Source organism: Notothenia rossii (genome assembly GCF_949606895.1).
Source record: "Notothenia rossii genome assembly, contig: scaffold_211, whole genome shotgun sequence".
In the NCBI taxonomy this organism is placed as follows: Eukaryota; Metazoa; Chordata; class Actinopteri; order Perciformes; family Nototheniidae; genus Notothenia; species Notothenia rossii.
This window is the reverse complement of record NW_027639540.1, coordinates 20,691-43,403: the sequence shown is the minus strand read 5'-3', so window position 1 is coordinate 43,403 and position 22,713 is coordinate 20,691. Positions and strand designations below refer to the sequence as shown.

Sequence of the window (22,713 nt, the reverse complement as noted above, 5' to 3'; positions counted from 1 at the left end):
CTAAACTCAGTAATTCACTAACAATATTTATATTTGAATGGAGCCTCGTCGGTCGATCAGGATCCCAAAGTGTAGCGGAGGGATCTTGATCTGCATGGCGGGTGTTATTTTCCCCATAAGGAACAAGTCGCTGCAAATTATCCCGCTTATTACACGGCCACATTCTCAACAAAGTAACGACATGACTCCCAATATTAACTGAAATGCTTTTATGGATTTAGAAAATGTTTTTATTGATTTAAAAAATAGTTGTATGTATTGATTTAAATTGACATGCATCCGCTAAGAAAAATAGTCCGTTGTTACCGTTTTTTAAACAGTCTGAATGAAACGGCAGCTCTCAGCTGTGCATTTACACAACTAATGGCCCATCAACCACAGCTCTCTGCCCCCCTCCCCCCCTGATCTTTCTTCTCCAGCAGCTCCCTCTATACAAATCAAACTGTAGAAGGTGTGAAAGCACCTATTGTTTTAAATAATGGTCTGAATGTGACCTGTGAGCCTTCTGAATCACCACAGCACATTCTAAACTAAAATGTTCAATCAATAAAGTAACATCTTATCTTATCTTAATTATATCTTCATATTAATAATAATAATAAATCATACAGTATGTGTCCGAAAGGGAGCAGGAGGAAGCAAACACAAAAATATACTGCATATTAAAGCAAACGATTGTAAAGGTTAAAGTATGAGCATAACAAATAAAGAAGTGTAATGTTAACATTTACATTATAATTATGATTATTTAATATATAAAGACTATATATTATTGAATTACAAGATTAGATATACTTTAGTTGATCTAAAATATTGATGTGTTCAAATGCTCTTCAAAACACAACTGAAAGTCCATGAAGCTTGTCTTTCTGTATTTGTGAATGAAGCGCCATCTCCTGGTTAAAACCTGAAATTGAAAATCTGGCAATGCCCTCTTGGAAAATAGTGGGAGGGCTTAACATTCCTCTATACTGGTCTTTGGCAGGTCGTAGGCAGGAAGCTGTAAGCTGGAGTCCGAAATGAGGTGCTACATCTGTATATTATAACTTAGTACTTGTTTTAACGCATGTAAGATATGCAACACTAAGCTGTCTGTGGCTCTTTCTGCTGTAACGCTGCAAATTGCCCCTCTGTGGGACTAATAAAGGGATTCTGATTCTGAACAGAGCCTGCCTGTCCATTTGAGTTTACAACAGTCGACCTCTTTGGACCCTATCATGTGAAAGATGACGTCAAGAAAAGAACAACACTGAAGGTCTGGGGAGTTGTCTTCTGTTGCATGGCCAGCAGAGCAATCCACACAGAGCTAGTAAGCACAGTGTCGACTGAAAGGTTCCTCATAGCATATCAAAGATTTACTGCAATCAGAGGGCACCCAAAGAAAATCTGGTCAGGCCCAGGAACCAACTTCTTTGGAGCAAAGCCGATCCTGGAAGAGCTATACAGGTTCCTAAAGAGCCAGAACAAAGTTGCCCTGGAAGAAACAGCAGCAGGAAATGGAACGGAATGGAAAATCCATCCGGTTGACTCGCCACACAGGAAGGGTGCCGCAGAAGCTGCTGTAAGGACTGTGAAGAGGGCACTCCAGAGTCTTGGAGGGGGAGCTGGGCTCAGCTATAGTGAGTTTCAAACAACCCTTAGCATAGCGGCTAACTTGGCGACCGAGCGCCCGATCGACGCCAGAGTACAGAGCAGAGAAGACTTTATCCGCTGTCACCCCAAATACTCTCCTCCTGGGCCGAGGACCTCAAAGCGGGGACTTCAGGACTTTCGACTTCTCAAGCTATCCCTACAAGAGACTCAGAGCGATGCAAGAAGAGCTGGAGCCAGCTGGCTGGTCCGAACCTTTTGTCAGGAACACATGGAACACTTCACAGAGAAATGTCACTGTTGGAGACATAGTCTGGCTGTGTGACCAGAACGCGCTAAGAGAAGTGAAAAGATGGCTGTCACCATTCTGCACAGAGACGTCCGGCGGCTGGTCGTCTTGTTACCTGCCGAAGAACAGAAAGAGTGACTAGGGTTTGTTGTTTGCCTCAAAGCAAGCGATCGTCCAGTGTTCCAAAAGAGACAGGAAGATCGAGTGGGAGGTGTAAAGTCAAACAGAGCCTAAGGCTTTAAAACATATTAAATAAAATAAAAAGTAGTCGAAAAATAATATAAATGGATGCATATCAATATAAAATAGCTTGATTTTAATTAGAAATTAAATCATTAGAGCTACAAATATGTTTCATTTAAATACAAATCACCCGTTCATAGGGATAGTCAACAGGTGTGAATGATCGCGGCCCTGCCTCCTCTGGCCAGCTGGGTGTAATCCCCCTGATCACAGAGCCCAGTGCTGCATCCTGGAGAAGGATTCAAAGAGTTGCTGTGTGCGTAGTCGGGTGGACTGAAGCGTGCAGACGGGAGGTATTCTACCAAGTCAGGACAGGCAGTCGTAAGATCAGATCCATAATGTTGTGTGAGAGCTCCACAGAGCCACTAATGTTTATGTCCTGTGAGATTGTTTGTGTGTGTCCCACGTGTCTTGTTAGAACTCTTTTTTTATAACTATAATGATCATATAAAGAAGTGCCTTTACCTCACTGGTTGTAGAAAAAGCTTCTTATGTTCGTTAGCATAGCTAGCTAACCAGATGCTAATAACAACAACGTTATTGACTGTATGATCAGTGTGACAGAAGAACAGATCGCCACTGGGCTTTCAACTAAAGAAACAGCCACGAAAATAATGCGGCATGTGTCCGGCTCCTTATGGGTACGACGCTCTGGTGCTCTCCGTCAGAAGAACTGCACCCCTGTCAGACGAGACATATACCACGTGATGACACATTAGGCTCGTGTTGTGTTCAAGGACCCTGACCTTGGCCAGGAAAAACAGGCACTCGCTTGTTTAATTTTTTTGCGGTCTAGATTTCTTTAATTTTTTTCTTTTTTGCGTGTGTTTATAAATTACCTCGAGGGCCGTAGCAAATGGTCTCGCGGGCCGTGTACGGCCCGGGGGCCGGAGGTTCCCCACCCCTGGTTTAGATGTAGGTTTCAATGTGGTGCGCTGATTGTGCGGAACATTCTGAGCTTAGACGCTCTGTTATTTATCGTCAGAAGGATAGTAAAATAAGGAAAATATTTATTCTTAAAAAGTATTCATTTTGGTCAACTAAACACTTTTCTAATAAAATCCTGTTAATGGAATCCACTGAAGGTTCCTGCTGAAAGGGGAGGAAATAATCTTTCTTGTTATAAAGAATTCATTTGATTTATTCGAAGCATTGATAGTGAAATCTTGTTTTATTGAATACCTCTGTTAAAGGAGGAAAGAATCTTTTCTTGTTTAAAAATTATTAATTTGATTTGTTTGGAACGTTTCTGATAAAATCCAGTGAATTAAATCTGTTGAGATTTTAAACGAGCTTGGGTTTAAAGAAACGTTTTATGTTTAAAATGAATATTTCTGTGCTTAGTCTGCTGAACCAATGTGTAACATAGTCATAATTAAGGCAGCAGTTGCCAAACAAATGCTTTATTTATTTTGATAACTTACAAAGTTCTAAAATGAATCTTTCTTGTTTTCAAAGGTTTTTCACCTGCAAAGTGACCCAGTCTGAAAAGAAAAGCTGTGTCATTGGAATCCTGTTCTCAAAGTCCAGTAGATGCTGATTGATTGATTGATTGATTGATTGATTGATTGATTGATTGATTGATGATTGACTGCTCTCCATTTGAAAACACTTAAAAAAACAATGCCTGGAAGAAGACCAGAGGACACTCTGAGCCAATGAGAGTTCATACAAGAGTAGAGACCCAGCACCCCGACGGATCTAAAGACGCTGCATGCGTTCGGCCTCTTACCTCGTACAGAGCTGCTCTGACTGGCTGTCTGCAGGCCAGCTCTGGTTCTGGATCTTTCTCCACACTGGGGACAGGAGGGGTCTCCTGATGGAGGTCTCTGCTCCCAGTATGAGGCGATGCACTGTCTGCAGAACCAGTGTCCACAGCTGGTAGAGACTGGATCCTTCAGGACGTCCTGACACAGAGCACAGCTGGTAGAGACTGGATCCTTCAGGACGTCCTGACACAGAGCACAGCTGGTAGAGACTGGATCCTTCAGGACGTCCTGACACAGAGCACAGCTGGTAGAGACTGGATCCTTCAGGACGTCCTGACACAGAGCACAGCTGGTAGAGACTGGATCCTTCAGGACGTCCTGACACAGAGCACAGCTGGTAGAGACTGGATCCTTCAGGACGTCCTGACACAGAGCACAGCTGGTAGAGACTGGATCCTTCAGGACGTCCTGACACAGAGCACAGCTGGACGGCTGCTGCTCCTCAGGAACACCACTCTTCCTCTTCCCTCTGTGGAGAGGAACACATCCTTTATAGCACTTTACTTTAGTGGAGCTGATTCTCACCAAAGGTACAACAAGGGGGCACATTCTAGTAAAAAGGTCTATATCTGTATATAATATATCTTAGTGATCAGGTAAGGCAAGTTTATTTATATAGCACCTTTCAACACAAGGCAATTCAAGGTGCTTTACAAAAATGAAAGACATTCAAAAACAGTCATTAAAAGAAAAAAGACATGAATAAAAAGTTACAGTGCAGTTTAAGATATGAATAGTTCCTCTTTACTGATGCCTTTCTTTAAGGCGTCTCCGAACATGAGCTGTGTACGCTTGTATGGCACATACGTCCCGAGCAGCACACACAGAGGAAATGAGCCAGGACAAGGTAGATAGTTTACCTCACACTATTATAAAAGTAAAGCTCATCCTGTCATCACCCAGAGGAGCACATGGTCAGTGTCTCTACTAGACACACACAGCTGTATGAACCTGGAGCACTATAGCGTTACAAACACAATTCACATAGAAGTTGCTGTGAATGAATAGCAATAAACACATGGAACGGAAGCAGCAATAACAACATGAAGCTAGTGATTTGTGGAAAGCTTGAGTTAACGCTTCGTCAGGTCTGTCTCCAACACAACGAGCATAAACAATTCAAATGTTTTCTGAATGAGACCGGTTTGATTAAAGCTATGCTAACATCAGCTGCTCCATCAGCCCTCAGAATGACTTCATGTAGTCATGAGTGCACTGCGTTCTCTTGAGTTCAGACTACTCAATGTTCCTGTCTGTTACGATGGTCATTGTGTTGCTCTAACTTTTGAGCAGCAGAAAGTATGTTTGAAAGTATGAACTGGACGTTGGAAAGGTCTGTACTGTGTGCGTCTTTGACGACGTGCTTAAAGTTAAAGAAAGAGTTATGAACCAGCTCTCAGGGACAAACGACGGCGGGGTGAAAGACGATGGCTGTCTTGTTTCAACAAAGCCTTAAAAAAGTTTTGAAAAAGCATCTGATCTTTATTGACCTGGTGTATTGTTTGCATTTGACAGCAGTGACTAGTTAGCACCACAGACAGTCTCTGGTTTAAAGGGGAACATGAATAACCCTTATTTAATATGAGGTGCTGTGGAGCTCTACCCTCCTCTCTGATTCCCCTCAGACCGTCAGAGACCACAGGAGCACAATCTCAACACTGGCAGGTTCTTGTAACAGAGCGTCACAAACTTTAAGCTCAAGTTGACATTTTCCACGCTCCACGAATACGCAGGTGACATGAATCTCACTTCCTTCGTGTTGCCAGGTACGGATCTGGGTCTTTGCATTGACTCTACATGTGATGCACAAATCTCTTAAGTAGTTAAATGTGTTTTGGACGATATATTTAGTTTTTAGTATCAACATCTCTGCTACTATTTTATGCCACAGATACAATGATAATATAAATGTATATTGAAATATCATTAGATAGATGTGGTATCTTACCTTGTGTTATTACTACATGTTACTGCATTTGTCCAGCAGGGGGCAAACTCACTCTTGGTATTAAAAGAGCCTGTTGCACACGTTCCCACCAGGAAGTCCCACAAGCATGTTACCAAAGTAAAGCAGTTAAATATACTCCTATGTTGTGGACGTACAATTATTGATCCCAAGATACAACAATAATGTTAGATGACTGTACTCTAATGCGTGTTTCCTTTACACACTGCTCACATGATTAAAGAAGAGTTTCATATATCTCAGGGATGGGCAACTTGGATGGTGGTGGGGGCCACATCATTGATGTACTGGCCACCAGGGGGCCGCAGATTCACTTGGAACACACACACACACACACACACACACACACACACACACACACACACACACACACACACACACACACACACACACACACACACACACACACACACACACACACACACACACACACACACACACACACACACACACACACACACACACACACAAATTCCATGTGTTGTATGTAAATATTAACAAATATACGAAGTCTGACATCTTCATTGACATTTTACAATCTTTCAGGGAGCATCCTCTAATGAGCTCACTAAACAAATATCAGTTGACAGAAATGTTATTTAATTTTTACAAGTGGCATGTTTGTATTGAACAGGTGATTGAACAGTGGAATAAAACTATTTTAAACTATTGGAAAGCACGGAAAATGTGTGTGTATTGAGATGAACCATTAAGATGACATACACATGAAGTCATGAACACTAACCCAGACATTAGTCGTCTAACTTGAACCTAAGACACTTGCAGCCTCTGCTGACGCACAATAAGGGGAGTGTCCGGGGCCGGCCCTTGGCATAGGCCTATAGGCGAATGCTAAGGGGGCATCAATCAATGGGGGGCGCTGAAAATTGAAAACATAACACAATTTCCCGATTTTGGATCAACAAAGTACATCTCATCTTACTCTAACAGAACTACACCTATATTGCGTACAGCGCCCATAAACTATGGCGCACCTCCCCCCCCCCCCCCCAAATCAAGTTGAACTGACCGAGCCCCAGTAAAAGATTATTTTGCGGTATTTCAAATCATGTACGCAGCTCGCGGGCCGCCATTTGCCCATCCCAGATATATCAGATAAGATAAACACTGAATCCTCTTCAAGTCACTTTACAGCAGAAACTCTTACTTTTTGTCTGAGGGTCCGGGTTCATTACTGAAGTTTAGAGGTTCCCCAATAGACCCGTCACTCTTCGGAGACAGACAGCTGGGGACCAGAAACCCGTCCTCTTCCTCGTCTTTTACACCACTCATCTTCTCTGGTCTGAGAGAGATACTATTAACACTGAACACAGACAGACAGACAGACAGACAGACAGACAGACAGACAGACAGACAGACAGACAGACAGACAGACAGACAGACAGACAGACAGACAGACAGACAGACAGACAGACAGACAGACAGACAGACAGACAGACAGACAGACAGACAGACAGACAGACAGACAGACAGACAGACAGACAGACAGACAGACAGACAGACAGACAGACAGACAGACAGACAGACAGACAGACAGACAGACAGACAGACAGACAGACAGACAGACAGACAGACAGACAGACAGACAGACAGACAGACAGACAGACAGACAGACAGACAGACAGACAGACAGACAGACAGACAGACAGACAGACAGACAGACAGACAGACAGACAGACAGACAGACAGACAGACAGACAGACAGACAGACAGACAGACAGACAGACAGACAGACAGACAGACAGACAGACAGACAGACAGACAGACAGACAGACAGACAGACAGACAGACAGACAGACAGACAGACAGACAGACAGACAGACAGACAGACAGACAGACAGACAGACAGACAGACAGACAGACAGACAGACAGACAGACAGACAGACAGACAGACAGACAGACAGACAGACAGACAGACAGACAGACAGACAGACAGACAGACAGACAGACAGACAGACAGACAGACAGACAGACAGACAGACAGACAGACAGACAGACAGACAGACAGACAGACAGACAGACAGACAGACAGACAGACAGACAGACAGACAGACAGACAGACAGACAGACAGACAGACAGACAGACAGACAGACAGACAGACAGACAGACAGACAGACAGACAGACAGACAGACAGACAGACAGACAGACAGACAGACAGACAGACAGACAGACAGACAGACAGACAGACAGACAGACAGACAGACAGACAGACAGACAGACAGACAGACAGACAGACAGACAGACAGACAGACAGACAGACAGACAGACAGACAGACAGACAGACAGACAGACAGACAGACAGACAGACAGACAGACAGACAGACAGACAGACAGACAGACAGACAGACAGACAGACAGACAGACAGACAGACAGACAGACAGACAGACAGACAGACAGACAGACAGACAGACAGACAGACAGACAGACAGACAGACAGACAGACAGACAGACAGACAGACAGACAGACAGACAGACAGACAGACAGACAGACAGACAGACAGACAGACAGACAGACAGACAGACAGACAGACAGACAGACAGACAGACAGACAGACAGACAGACAGACAGACAGACAGACAGACAGACAGACAGACAGACAGACAGACAGACAGACAGACAGACAGACAGACAGACAGACAGACAGACAGACAGACAGACAGACAGACAGACAGACAGACAGACAGACAGACAGACAGACAGACAGACAGACAGACAGACAGACAGACAGACAGACAGACAGACAGACAGACAGACAGACAGACAGACAGACAGACAGACAGACAGACAGACAGACAGACAGACAGACAGACAGACAGACAGACAGACAGACAGACAGACAGACAGACAGACAGACAGACAGACAGACAGACAGACAGACAGACAGACAGACAGACAGACAGACAGACAGACAGACAGACAGACAGACAGACAGACAGACAGACAGACAGACAGACAGACAGACAGACAGACAGACAGACAGACAGACAGACAGACAGACAGACAGACAGACAGACAGACAGACAGACAGACAGACACACACACACACACACACACACACACACACACACACACACACACACACACACACACACACACACACACAAATTCCATGTGTTGTATGTAATTATTAACAAATATACGAAGTCTGACATCTTCATTGACATTTTACAATCTTTCAGGGAGCATCCTCTAATGAGCTCACTAAACAAATATCAGTTGACAGAAATGTTATTTAATTTTTACAAGTGGCATGTTTGTATTGAACAGGTGATTGAACAGTGAAATAAAACTATTTTAAACTATTGGAAAGCACGGAAAATGTGTGTGTATTGAGATGAACCATTAAGATGACATACACATGAAGTCATGAACACTAACCCAGACATTAGTCGTCTAACTTGAACCTAAAACACTTGCAGCCTCTGCTGACGCACAATAAGGGGAGTGTCCGGGGCCGGCCCTTGGCATAGGCAGTATAGGCGAATGCTAAGGGGGCATCAATCAATGGGGGGCGCCGAAAATTGAAAACATAACAACACAATTTCCCGATTTTGGATCAACAAAGTACATCTCATCTTACTCTAACAGAATTACACCTATATTGCGTACAGCGCCCATAAACTATGGCGCACCCCCCCCCCCCCCCCCAAATCAAGTTGAACTGCCCCAGCCCCAGTAAAAGATTATTTTGCGGTATTTCAAATCATGTACGCAGCTCGCGGGCCGCCATTCGCCCATCCCAGATAACATAAACACTGAATCCTCTTCAACTCACTTTACAGCAGAAACTCTTACTTTTTGTCTGAGGGTCCGGGTTCATTACTGAAGTTTAGAGGTTCCCCAATAGACCCGTCACTCTTCAGAGACCAACAGCTGGAGACCAGAAACCCGTCCTCTTCCTCGTCTTTTACACCACTCATCTTCTCTGGTCTGAGAGAGATACTATTAACACAACACCACACACACACACACACACACACACACACACACACACACACACACACACACACACACACACACACACACACACACACACACACACACACACACACACACACACACACACACACACACACACACACACACACACACACACACACACACACACACACACACACACACACACACACACACACACACACACACACACACACACACACACACACACACACACACACACACACACACACACTCACATTATAATAACACACTTGGTTGATATACATCAAATCGGTCAGACTTCAGGCCGCTCTCCGTTTTGACTGCGCCCAGCTGTCACATGTTATGTCGCTTTGATGAATCAGAAAACAGGAAATCAAAAAGGTTTCCAACACTTGTAGAAGTCTCATTGGACTCTAGAACGCTGATGTTCTGACATGCAGTTTAAATAATGAATGTTAGAAAGCAGATCCTGGTGTTAACACTCACCCTGTTGTGCTCCTGCTCCGTCAAAGTGTAAAATGGCGTCTGGCAGTCTGACTTCATATCTTAGCTTTAACATGCCTCACCTGTCTGCAGCTCCTTCCTTTGCTTCATAACTAGCCTGAACATGTACTGGTATTATTCTCAGTAAGATATAAATAGACATGCAGCTAAAAAAACAAGCTCAACAAGTTGTGGAAATAAAAATAATAATTCAACAGTGTGAAAGTAACGTAGTGTAGGCCTACACCCTGTATTTAAAACCTTACTTAAGTTAAAGTGTGTAGGCATTAAAGCACATAGCGTTAACTGTGAATTGATTTGTTCCCCATTTTATCCATTTAATTAAATATATACATAAATCCAACATGCAATGTTCTTGGGAGTGTTGTGTTCTTTTATTCCAGGGAAGACAAACAACTTCTAAGTTTAACTATTTATTAAAAGAGAGCAAAGATATATTTCACTTGGCCAAGGACTCCGCCGGTCACAGAACTCACAGGCAGCAGAGCTGTAATCTGTAACTCTATTTCCGGAAAAAAGCATTCAACCTCGTGCGTGCATACAATTGTATTATTCAGGGCTCTGCCTGTACATTTATGATTGGTTGAGACTAGATAGGGAGGACCGTGGTTTAGACTTTGGCTTCCCTGGTTGGTGCACAGACGTAGACAAAAGTCTCTTGGCAACACGACCTCCAATCAGCATTCGGCCGGCCTGTGAAGGTCCCTCCCTACTCTAGTCACGCTATCCTACGTCATTTGTTTTGCTAAAGTTTCTACAACACATTGTGGAATCTTCATTATACTGGTTCCCAGTTATGCGTAGGCGAGCAGCTCACACACACACACACCTCAAGGCCAGAGCGATCTCCTGTTCTCTATAACTCTTAGTCTCTACAGTGTCTGCACCTGGCTTTTGCTATTTCTATGAAAGCTAAAACTTTCTTCCAGGACTATTCCCTTCGTTTCGTATCCAAGCCATCAGAACCTGGGATTGGTGATTGTGTCTATGTGTTCCATAGTCATAGCAATATCTCATGAGCACAATAAGCATGTCATGTAATAATAAGAAACAATCTTGTAATGTTGTATAAAAACAGGAGGCTGTTGATCATATTTGTGACTTTGTTATACTGCTGCTCCCGTTGACTTCCAGAACACTCTGTGTTCACTTTGTTGTAGTTGGTACACAGTAATATATCCATGGAGATAAACCCCGCCTCCTCGCCAGCGCGTGCGTAAAGACAACTGCAGGCCACTGTGAATCAAGGGCTGCAGTGAAATAGTACAAAAATCAGCTCCTATCGTCTTCCTACACCGTGGTACTTCTACTTTTACTCAAGTCCAAGATCTGAGTACTTCTACTTTTACTCAAGTCCAAGATCTGAGTACTTCTACTTTTACTCAAGTACAAGATCTGAGTACTTTTACTTTTACTCAAGAACAAGATCTGAGTACTTCTACTTTTACTCAAGTACAAGACCTGAGTACTTCTACTTTTACTCAAGTCCAAGATCTGAGTACTTCTACTTTTACTCAAGTCCAAGATCTGAGTACTTCTACTTTTACTCAAGTCCAAGATCTGAGTACTTCTACTTTTACTCAAGTACAAGATCTGAGTACTTTTACTTTTACTCAAGTACAAGATCTGAGTACTTCTACTTTTACTCAAGTCCAAGATCTGAGTACTTCTACTTTTACTCAAGTCCAAGATCTGAGTACTTCTACTTTTACTCAAGTCCAAGATCTGAGTACTTCTACTTTTACTCAAGTACAAGATCTGAGTACTTTTACTTTTACTCAAGAACAAGATCTGAGTACTTCTACTTTTACTCAAGAACAAGATCTGAGTACTTCTACTTTTACTCAAGTACAAGATCTGAGTACTTCTACTTTTACTCAAGTACAAGATCTGAGTACTTTTACTTTTACTCAAGAACAAGATCTGAGTACTTCTACTTTTACTCAAGTCCAAGATCTGAGTACTTCTACTTTTACTCAAGTCCAAGATCTGAGTACTTCTACTTTTACTCAAGTACAAGATCTGAGTACTTCTACTTTTACTCAAGTCCAAGATCTGAGTACTTCTACTTTTACTCAAGTACAAGACCTGAGTACTTCTACTTTTACTCAAGTCCAAGATCTGAGTACTTCTACTTTTACTCAAGTACAAGATCTGAGTACTTCTACTTTTACTCAAGTCCAAGATCTGAGTACTTCTACTTTTACTCAAGTCCAAGATCTGAGTACTTCTACTTTTACTCAAGTACAAGATCTGAGTACTTTCACTTTTACTCAAGAACAAGATCTGAGTACTTCTACTTTTACTCAAGAACAAGATCTGAGTACTTCTACTTTTACTCAAGAACAAGATCTGAGTACTTCTACTTTTACTCAAGAACAAGATCTGAGTACTTCTACTTTTACTCAAGTACAAGATCTGAGTACTTCTACTTTTACTCAAGTCCAAGATCTGAGTACTTCTACTTTTACTCAAGTCCAAGATCTGAGTACTTCTACTTTTACTCAAGTACAAGATCTGAGTACTTTTACTTTTACTCAAGAACAAGATCTGAGTACTTCTACTTTTACTCAAGAACAAGATCTGAGTACTTCTACTTTTACTCAAGAACAAGATCTGAGTACTTCTACTTTTACTCAAGTACAAGATCTGAGTACTTCTACTTTTACTCAAACACAAGATCTGAGTACTTCTACTTTTACTCAAGAACAAGATCTGAGTACTTCTACTTTTACTCAAACACAAGATCTGAGTACTTCTACTTTTACTCAAGAACAATATCTGAGTACTTCTACTTTTACTCAAGTACAGGATCTGAGTACTTCTACTTTTACTAAGTACAAGACCTGAGTACTTCTACTTTTACTCAAGTACAAGATCTGAGTACTTCTACTTTTACTCAAGTACAAGATCTGAGTACTTCTACTTTTACTCAAGTACAAGATGGCAGGATGGTCCCGATTCTGAATATTATTGCTTGCTCATAAAGAAATGTTTATGAATAATATGCTACCAGAAGGTCTTAAACGATGAAGAGCAGTGAGCTGCATGCTGAGTAACAACAAAAGGAAGGAACTGCATTTCTGCTACTTTATTTAGTTTGAGTTATTGGCTGAGGTTCAGGAGAGGGCACCAGCAGATCAGAGCTGAGCGCGTGACAGGAGAGACAGGCAGAGTAAGTCCGGACAGTGGAGGCCCCGGATCGTCCTTGGACACGGCAGGATCTGTCGGACCTCGTGAATCAGAAATCTATAGCACCTCACTCAGAAATATATAAAACCAATCACAAGACGACACCTCTTTCTATACATGAGTCACTTCCAGGCAAAAATGACGGCTCCGCCCACTTTTGGGGGAAAGTAAAGCTGTCATTTGAACGGCGGTCAATACAAATTCTGAAGTTTTTGCCAATCCGATCTGACATTTTTTAAAACCATGGATTTGTGGATCTTCAAACAGCCCGAGTACGATGGCCAGTCAGGCGAACAACTACATTAAATCATTGGAAATCCACGATCGGACTCGATATATGGTTAAATAATGCAGTAGGCGATTGATTTCCTTAGATGAGAGTAACATCTACGTCACTTTACGGCCCCGCCCACTTTTGGGGGAAACAACGCTGTCATTTGAACGGATTTGTTTTAATGTTTGAGGTGCAATAACCGACACAGCAGCTTGTTGGCATGGTAACACTATTATTTCCCGACTCGCGCATGAGAGTAACAGCTGGAGAAATGACAGCCTCGCCTACTGATTTTAATTTAACCATATACCGAGCCCGATCGTCGAATTCCAATGATTGTCTGGCCATCGTACTCGGGCTCTTTGAAGATCCACAAATCCATGGTTTTAAAAAATGTCATATCGGATTGGCAAAAACTTCAGAATGTGTATTGACCGCCGTTCAGATGACGGCGTTGTTTTCCACCAAAAGTGGGCGGGGCCGTGATTTTCGCCCGGAAGTGACGGAGGTGTTACTCTCATCTCTGTATGAAGTATATGAAACTGTGTTTGGCTGGGGCTCTGGAAGGAAGTGTGAGACAGTTAACAGCTTGGAGTGTAAACTGCTCGCGGTCTGTGGACCACTGATCTCCAGAGACCTCAGCTGACGGTTGTATTCCTTATCACAACTGAAATAAATCAGTTTTATTATAACTTTATTTCCGACTCCTTGCTTCGCAGAGGAATTCTGAAACACGACACACCTCAAACAACAAATGAATCCAGAGGTCTCTTTAGAAAAAAGGAAAAGAAACCCAGAGTAAGAGACCCACCGGACATCCATCCCAGAATTATTCTCCGTAAAAACAAAGCTGTCTCTGGCGTCCGACGCTCTGTTTGATACTCATATTTCTAAATCACAGAATCAGCTGAGAGAGGTTGTGGTGGATTTCTGTCGCTTGTTGCCACAGTTTAGTTTCACCTGAATCAGTGTTTTGTCTGCACCGGGTAACAGGAGCGCTTCACCCTCAAACCAAAATGCAGATTTTCCCCGTAAAATGTTAAAGTGATTCCAGAAAACAATATTTCTCTAATTGTTGGGATTTTTATTAGATTTTTTAAAATCTAATAAAAATCCCAACAATTGATTCTGTCTGATTAAAGTAGGTTTAAAACACGGAGAAGGAAAAAGCATAAACTGCCCTGACGTTGGGAGAGTTGGGGAAAGTTTGACTGAGACCAGCTCCCTCTCATTGTTTTACTGTACATTAAATACAAACAGTTTTAACCATAACCTTTTACCGGCACACATACATGTAATATGTATATATGACTCACATACTGTATGTGTACAGAAAAAGCATAAAGCCAAAACCACCCTGACATCTCCTCTGCATCATTTCCAACTTTTCAAGCGTGCTGCCTCTCTTCCAACCTAATCTGTGTCTCATGAGAGTTTTATATTTTCACGTATGTCTTGAAATACAAAGAGACAACCTTTTCCGTTTCAGATAAACCTTCGGACATTGAATTGGATGTTACAGGAGCTGGAGGACATCATTTGAATCATCTTACCTGCATCCTGATTTCTGATCTCTGCCTAGAGTCCTTCCAAATGGTCGTGCATTTCATCATCCGTCTTGAACTTCCCACACCAGCGGCAGCAGCAGTTACAGCAGAAGCCGAAGCAGCAGCAGCAGCAGAAGCAGCAGAAGACCGTCAGGCTCTGCACACAGAGGACAGGGAGAGAAAGAGGAAGGGGCGAATCCATTGTTTCTGGTAGACAAAATGATTTGTCCAAAGAAAAATCTAAATCCAAAAAATGTAAATCTAAATAAAATGTGTTTTAAATCTAAATCCAAAATAATTTCTAAATCTAAAAAATCTAATACAAATCTAAATCTAATACAAATCCCGAATCTCAGGACACCTCCACTCTCAGTACATTGCCACTTTCCGAACAGGAAATGCACGCGAATACAAGCCTTTATTTCATTAAGGTTCAGCGTCACTTTCCGAGCCATTGATGAATGCTTGTTGTGTGTTCACAGAAACGGCAGCCAAAACCGTTTGAAATGTGTGTTTCCTGTATGGAGAATACAGCTGCTTTATTTATGTCTGTATGAAGTTGTTGTGAGTGTGGAGGGAGCAGCTACAGGTTAGCTTAGCCTAATCGATCAGTGCACTACGAAGCCAGTGCTAGACAGTGAACTGTCAACGGGGGGGGGGAGCCCCGCCGGTCATTATCGGCCGATATTCACTCTAAATAGTTTGATCGGCGCTCTCTATAAAGGCAGGAGAGCTGGACCTGATCGATATGGACATAAACGCGAGTGAAGTGTAACCGGACGCGAGAGAGAGATCAGATCAGCTGCTGAGTCTGACGGAGACACGCAGCTCTGCATGATCACCTGAAGCTCCGCCCTCTGTTCAGCGAGCTGAAAGTGCAAAATGCAGCACAAAATGCGTATATGAAGTGTCATGAAGGCAATACATCATACCCTTGTGGGGGCGCGCTCATGTGATTGGCTTAGAATGAAGGAGACATCTGATTGGAACAGTCTGCAATTGAAATGGAAACTGAGCAATCTGGTGCCACTAAATGTTTTTAAAGCTCGGTTGGATGCTACTCAACCGGAAGCTGTTGGTACCTGCTCATGTGGATAGTATGTAAATTGTAATCTCTGTAATGATGCTGTACGATGTCCTTTTGTTGTTCTGTTTATGTTTTTATGTTTCATGTGGAAACTACTTGAGCAGGTCTCCCTTGAAAAAGACTGGATAAATAAAGGTTTGAAATTAAATGAAATTGGCTATAGATAGAAAAAATTACAAGTACGACTCGGCTGACCGTCAGGGGAGTCTCAAAAAACCCACACACGAATGCACAGCGATCGGTGCACAGGAAGCGGTTTGTGTTTGCAGGTTCAGAAGTTTTAAACGGAAAACAAATATGTGAGGATCAAAAATACATATGTAGGCCCAATAAAAACACAAGTGTGGATCCTTCTGTGTGCATGTGTGTATTATGAGACTGTTCTGAGCGCATATCATACTGCTCATACCCCTCTATTCCAGCCCTGTTGCAAACAGGCTGATTCTGCTTTAAATGGAAGGCTGCTGATAGCCACGCCCCTTTGGAGCTGCTGATAGCCACGCCCCTTTGGAGCTGCTGCTAGCCACGCCCCTTTGGAGCTGCTGCTAGCCACGCCCCTTTGTAGCCTCACACAGCTTCCTACTGGGAGAGCTCAGTTAAACGCTGCGGTGATTAAATGCCATGCTATGCTCCTAACCACTTCAAGCTTTATTTCTGAAACAGTATGGAGCTCAAACCTTTCTCTCTCGCAGGGTTTACCACAAGGACATTACGTAACAAATATTCTCTCCAGTAGCCTACAGCGTTAGCTCCATGGTTAGCTCTGAGTGTTAGCATGCTTGCTTATGTAAACACACAGCATATTACTCCCAAAACACGCCACGCATTGTTTCTGATACAGCACATAGCTTGACATGTTCTTTCTTAAGTGTTTACCGCTAGAACAGTGCCATTATATGTATTATATATATAACAACTTTACTCTAAGCCTCCTGCAGACATCCTGCTGAATACACAAACACAGCTGCGACTGTATACTGTGTCACTTGTCCCGGAGACGATAGGTTGGGACGTGTCACGTGTCCCGGAGACGATAGGTTGGGACGGGTCACGTGTCCCGGAGACGATAGGTTGGGACGTGTCACGTGTGCATGGACACGATAGGTTGGGACGTGTCACCTGTGCCGGACACGATAGGTTGGGACGTGTCACGTGTGCCGGAGACGATAGGTTGGGACGTGTGACGTGTGCCGGAGACGTTAGGTTGGGACGTGTCACGTGTGCTGGACACGATAGGTTGGGACGTGTCACGTGTGCCGGAGACGTTAGGTTGGGACGTGTCACGTGTACCGGACATGACAGGTTGGGACATGTCACGTGTGCCGGACACGATAGGTTGGGACGTGTGCCGGAGACGATAGGTTGGGACGTGTCATGTGTGCCGGGCACGATAGGTTGGGACGTGTCACGTGTGCCGGAGACGATAGGTTGGGACGTGTCACATGTGCTGGACACGATAGGTTGGGACGTGTCACGTGTGCCGGAGACGATAGGTTGGGACGTGTCACGTGTACCGGACACGATAGTTTGGGACGTGTCACGTGTGCCGGATACGATAGGTTGGGACGTGTGCCGGAGACGATAGGTTGGGACGTGTCATGTGTGCCGGGCACGATAGGTTGGGACGTGTCACATGTGCCGGAGACGATAGGTTGGGACGTGTCACGTGTGCCGGAGACGATAGGTTGGGACGTGTCACATGTGCTGGACACGATAGGTTGGGACGTGTGCCGGAGACGATAGGTTGGGACGTGTCACGTGTGCCGCAGACGATAGGTTGGGACGTGTCATGTGTGCCGGAGACGATAGGTTGGGACCAGGGTTTCCGTTAGCCGGTAATTACCGTTTTTTAGCTGGTAAAATGTATTAAACACTGGTAAATTCAAAACCTGCCGGTCAAAATGTCCGGTAATAATTAGGGATTCTCCGATCGATTGGCCGCCGGTCATTATCGGCCGATATTCACTCGTAATAGTTTGATCAGTGCTCTCTATAAAGGCCGATCAGGAGAGCTGGATCTGATCGATATAGACAGACATATATAGTGAAGTATAACCGGACGAGGGAGAGAGGGAGAGGGGGGAGAGAGGGAGAGGGGGGAGAGAGATCAGATCAGCTGCTGAGTCTGACGGAGACACGCAGCTCTGATCACCTGAAGCTCCGCCCACTGTTTAGCGAGCTGCATGAGGAACGGAGCGTTCACACAGCAGCGTGCGTTGACGCTTGGCGGTGGGCGTGTCTGAAGCTTGGGGAGTCAACGCGAGCAACGCAACCAACAACCAATCACATGAATCTCCCGCCCCCGACATACAAAGCAAAAAACATTCCATGCTAGCTATATATACTGTCTATGCCTGCTAGCTGTCCATTCAATGTTTAAACGAGGTACACTGGATATAAACTCCCCAAACAGGCGAAAACCTCCCAGTTTCACCCACTGTCTCTGCCACCTCCCTCCATGCCTGGCTCCTCCGGTGTGTATCCCGGTAGATGAACAGAGACTGATCATACAGCACCGGGTGACTCACTACCGCAATGATTATTTTCTCCTTCATTTTATGGAACATAGAAATGACCTGCGGTATGGCTCTCGCAGCACGCGGTTTGATTGGCTAGCAGTTGTACTGGCAGATTTTCATAAACGGCATTTGATTGGCTGACGCTTCCGTCGAAGCTTCAAAAGTTGAACATGGTTAAACTTTTGACGCGAGCAACGCGTAGCTACGCTCCCCACAATGCAGTTCGGCGAAGCGTGATGTCACCCCATTCAAAGTGAATGGGCAGAAGCGTTGAAGCTTCAATGCACGCCGCTGTGTGGACGGGCCGGAACTGACGGGCTGTCAGGAGAGAGAGGGAGGGAGAGAGGGAGAGAGAGAGGGAGGGAGGGAAAGAGAGGGAGGGAGGGAGAGAGAGAGGGAGGGAGGGAAAGAGAGGGAGAGAGAAAGAGAGAGAGGGAGAGGGGGAGAGAGTTTTTTACCTGTCGGCCTCCATTCAAAATACCCGTCCCCTCTCACCTTGAACCAGCACTTGGACTGCATTAAGTCGGATCTTTTGGCTCTCTCCTCCGTGAGCTGCTCATCGTAGATCTTCCGTTTGTTCTCATCGCTCAGGACGGAGTAGGCGTTGTTGATTTCCATGAATTTGCCCGCAGCCTCCGGGTTGTCTGGGTTTTTATCCGGATGATGCCTCAACGCCATTTCCCTGTAAATAACACTATAACTTAGATTAGCTGTTTTTTAGCAACCCCCACTTTAAATGTTATTCTTTATTTTGTACCTCCCTTTATATTGTTTTATTTATTTTATAGGTCTCAATCTTTTTCTTTTTCTTTCTGTTGTACCGATATGTTCACTTTGTTTTATGGGGTTTTATATTTGATGTTGTTGCATCGACTCAGTCGTCTTGTGTCTCATCTGTCAGAGAGAAACCATTATTTATTTTATTTTAATTATCATACCTTTTTTTCTCCTTGTGTTTCTTAATCAAATGTTATATTTTGCTGCATGTACTTTTTAAAGTTCTGAACAAATAATCTGAGGGGAATTTCTTGTTGTTTATTTTTAACTTGTGATGTGACATTTTGTAAAGTGCTTTGAGCTGCATGTGTTTTATGAAAAGTGCTATATTAATAAATCTTTATTATTATTATAACTTAATAAAGCTCTGAATACCAGGTGTGAAAGCAGAATGGAGAATTTAAATCAGGGGTGTCAAACTCAAATTCATCACAGGCCACATCAGCATTATGGTGGCACTCAAAGGGCCGGTTGTAACTCAAAGACTATATAAATATATAAATATATAATATATACAAAATAATGTATTATATTAAATGATTGCCTCTGCATTGTATTATTACCGGGTAGGGTAATAACTTCCTAATTAACTACGTCTGAAAGCAGAAGTCTAGGGCAAATAAGAAATAAGTCTCTTCAGTGCTCATGTCACAAAATGAGATGCATTGTGGGACATGCAGTTTATTGGCAACGTGCTTCTGTAAAGCGGCATTTAACTGTATAATACTAATAATAATAATAATAATAATAATAGATTACATTTGTATAGCGCCTTTCAAGAGACCCAAGGGAACAAACAAACAAACAAAAGGGGAAAATAATAAAGTAAAACAATTCAAATTAAATAAATGGCAGTAGGAGTGGAAGCATAATAAATAATAAACGTCTTACATTCTTTCAGAGCTCTTGCGGGCCAGATGAAATGAAGTCCTTGATTTTGACACCCCTACTTTAAGTGATATTTGTGAACACACCTGTACGCTTTCCTTACTTCCTCTGGCGACGCTCTTTTCTTCAAACCAAGGATCTTATAAAGTCTTCCTATCATCGACCTTTTATACCGACGTGTTGTTTGGTCCTCCATGATTCAGGATCTGGAAGCTGGAACAAGTAGAATATAAAGATATATATTATAGGAGAGGACTCTTTAAAGTAGAGACACTACATACTGATATACACCTGAACATCAGCAGGAGAGGACTCTTTAAAGTAGAGAAACTACATACTGATATACACCTGAACATCAGCAGGAGAGGACTCTTTAAAGTAGAGACACTACATACTGATATACACCTGAACATCAGCAGGAGAGGACTCTTTAAAGTAGAGACACTACATACTGATATACACCTGAACATCAGCAGGAGAGGACTCTTTAAAGTAGAGACACTACATACTGATATACATCTGAACATCAGCAGGAGAGAACTCTTTAAAGTAGAGACACTACATACTGATATACACCTGAACATCAGCAGGAGAGGACTCTTTAAAGTAGAGACACTACATACTGATATACACCTGGACATCAGCAGGAGAGGACTCTTTAAAGTAGAGACACTACATACTGATATACACCTGAACATCAGCAGGAGAGGACTCTTTAAAGTAGAGACACTACATACTGATATACACCTGAACATCAGCAGGAGAGGACTCTTTAAAGTAGAGACACTACATACTGATATACACCTGAACATCAGCAGGAGAGGACTCTTTAAAGTAGAGACACTACATACTGATATACACCTGGACATCAGCAGGAGAGGACTCTTTAAAGTAGAAACACTACATACTGATATACACCTGAACATCAGCAGGAGAGGACTCTTTAAAGTAGAGACACTACATACTGATATACACCTGAACATCAGCAGGAGAGGACTCTTTAAAGTAGAGACTACATACTGATATACACCTGAACATCAGCAGGAGAGGACTCTTTAAAGTAGAGACACTACATACTGATATACACCTGAACATCAGCAGGAGAGGACTCTTTAAAGTAGAGACACTATACGGACATACACTAGCTGGGCGTAAGCTGGTCGTAACTCTACGTCCGACTTAGAACCGAAGGTTAAGACCAAACTTAAGTTATGATTAGTGCACCACCTGGACTTAACCCCTGTATGCGTTGCGCCTGGGTGTAACTTGTTCGCATAGTGTGGAGCAGGCGTGAATCGGAAAGACAGACTAGTATCCATTCCATAGTAACGTAAAACAGGCAAGAAGGAAAATAACGATGGCAGTGTGTTCACAGGTTTAACAACGAAAGGGCATTAAAACGAAAAAAAAACCAGGCCAGCTATATCAACTTGTATCTCTGGGGGGTGAATGATAACAATAATAACAATTTCTAACTGAGTACAAAGTCACATTTAAAGCACTTTTAATTGCTTATAAACTCTTTGAGGAAGTAAATAAAGCAAAAATAAAAGGTGAAGTACAGCATGCTGGGAGTCCAGACAGCCCATAATATTAGCTATAATGCTAGATAAACAAACATAGTTTGAGTTAATTTAAAAACGCACTTTCCTAGAGTCAGATATTTAAATTTAAACACTTTTATTAAAGTTAAATCCTGCCGGGTGACGTCGCGACCAACTGCTAACAGAGCTAGCTAACTTTAGCATCAGCGTTAAATCTCACCTCCTGGAAGATGTCCTCTTTCTGTGTCAGATCGTAAAGTCCCGAGTGTCTCCGCTGCAGCTAAAGTTTGTCCCATAAAGTGAAGCAGTTTGTCGGGTGTTATCTTTTAAAAACTTCTCCTGGTGAGAAACCAGGGTTGGTTGGTAACGGAATACATGTAACGGCGTTAAGTAATCAGAATACACAAATCAAGTAACTGTATCCAGAAACCCTCCCGGTTTCATGGCCCTCTCCCGGTTTCCTCCCGGTGTCACATTTCTCCCGATTTCTGACCAAATCAGATTTACTCACGACTGCTTCCACTCGGACTTTAATACAGCACCACCATTGTTTGGT

General features: G+C 43.1%; 2 protein-coding genes across 3 annotated transcripts in view; both read right to left on the bottom strand.

Moving 5' to 3' along the window:
- The window catches only part of LOC307027695 (NLR family CARD domain-containing protein 3-like), a 21,164-nt gene extending 5,692 nt beyond the window's left edge, over positions 1–15,472 (bottom strand). For both annotated transcript variants that reach the window (XM_079695979.1, XM_079695980.1), the window contains exons 1-3: positions 15,349–15,472; positions 7,026–7,181; positions 3,855–4,360 (exon numbers count right to left, since the gene is read on the bottom strand). In XM_079695979.1, the coding sequence (XP_079552105.1) occupies positions 3,855–4,360; positions 7,026–7,150 (631 nt within the window). In that variant the 5' untranslated portion in view covers positions 7,151–7,181; positions 15,349–15,472. The remainder of the gene's footprint in view (positions 1–3,854; positions 4,361–7,025; positions 7,182–15,348) is intronic.
- Positions 9,685–22,713, bottom strand: LOC307027696 (dnaJ homolog subfamily C member 5-like). The gene is made up of 5 exons (XM_079695981.1): positions 22,378–22,713; positions 20,700–20,826; positions 19,444–19,630; positions 15,350–15,499; positions 9,685–9,835 (listed from the first exon to the last, which is right to left on the bottom strand). The coding sequence occupies exons 2-4, from the start codon at positions 20,807–20,809 to the stop codon at positions 15,374–15,376; spliced, it is 423 nt and encodes a 140-aa protein (XP_079552107.1). The 5' UTR covers positions 20,810–20,826; positions 22,378–22,713; the 3' UTR covers positions 9,685–9,835; positions 15,350–15,373.

Excerpts from the sequence above, each read along its gene's own strand:
- LOC307027696 (XM_079695981.1), bottom strand. The coding sequence starts at position 20,809 with ATGGAGGACCAAACAACACGTCGGTATAAAAGGTCGATGATAGGAAGA. Across the intron at positions 19,631-20,699 it reads GAAGTAAGGAAAGCGTACAG|GGAAATGGCGTTGAGGCATC; the intron begins GTGTGTTCACAA and ends TGTTATTTACAG. Across the intron at positions 15,500-19,443 it reads AGTCCAAGTGCTGGTTCAAG|AGCCTGACGGTCTTCTGCTG; the intron begins GTGAGAGGGGAC and ends CTCTGTGTGCAG.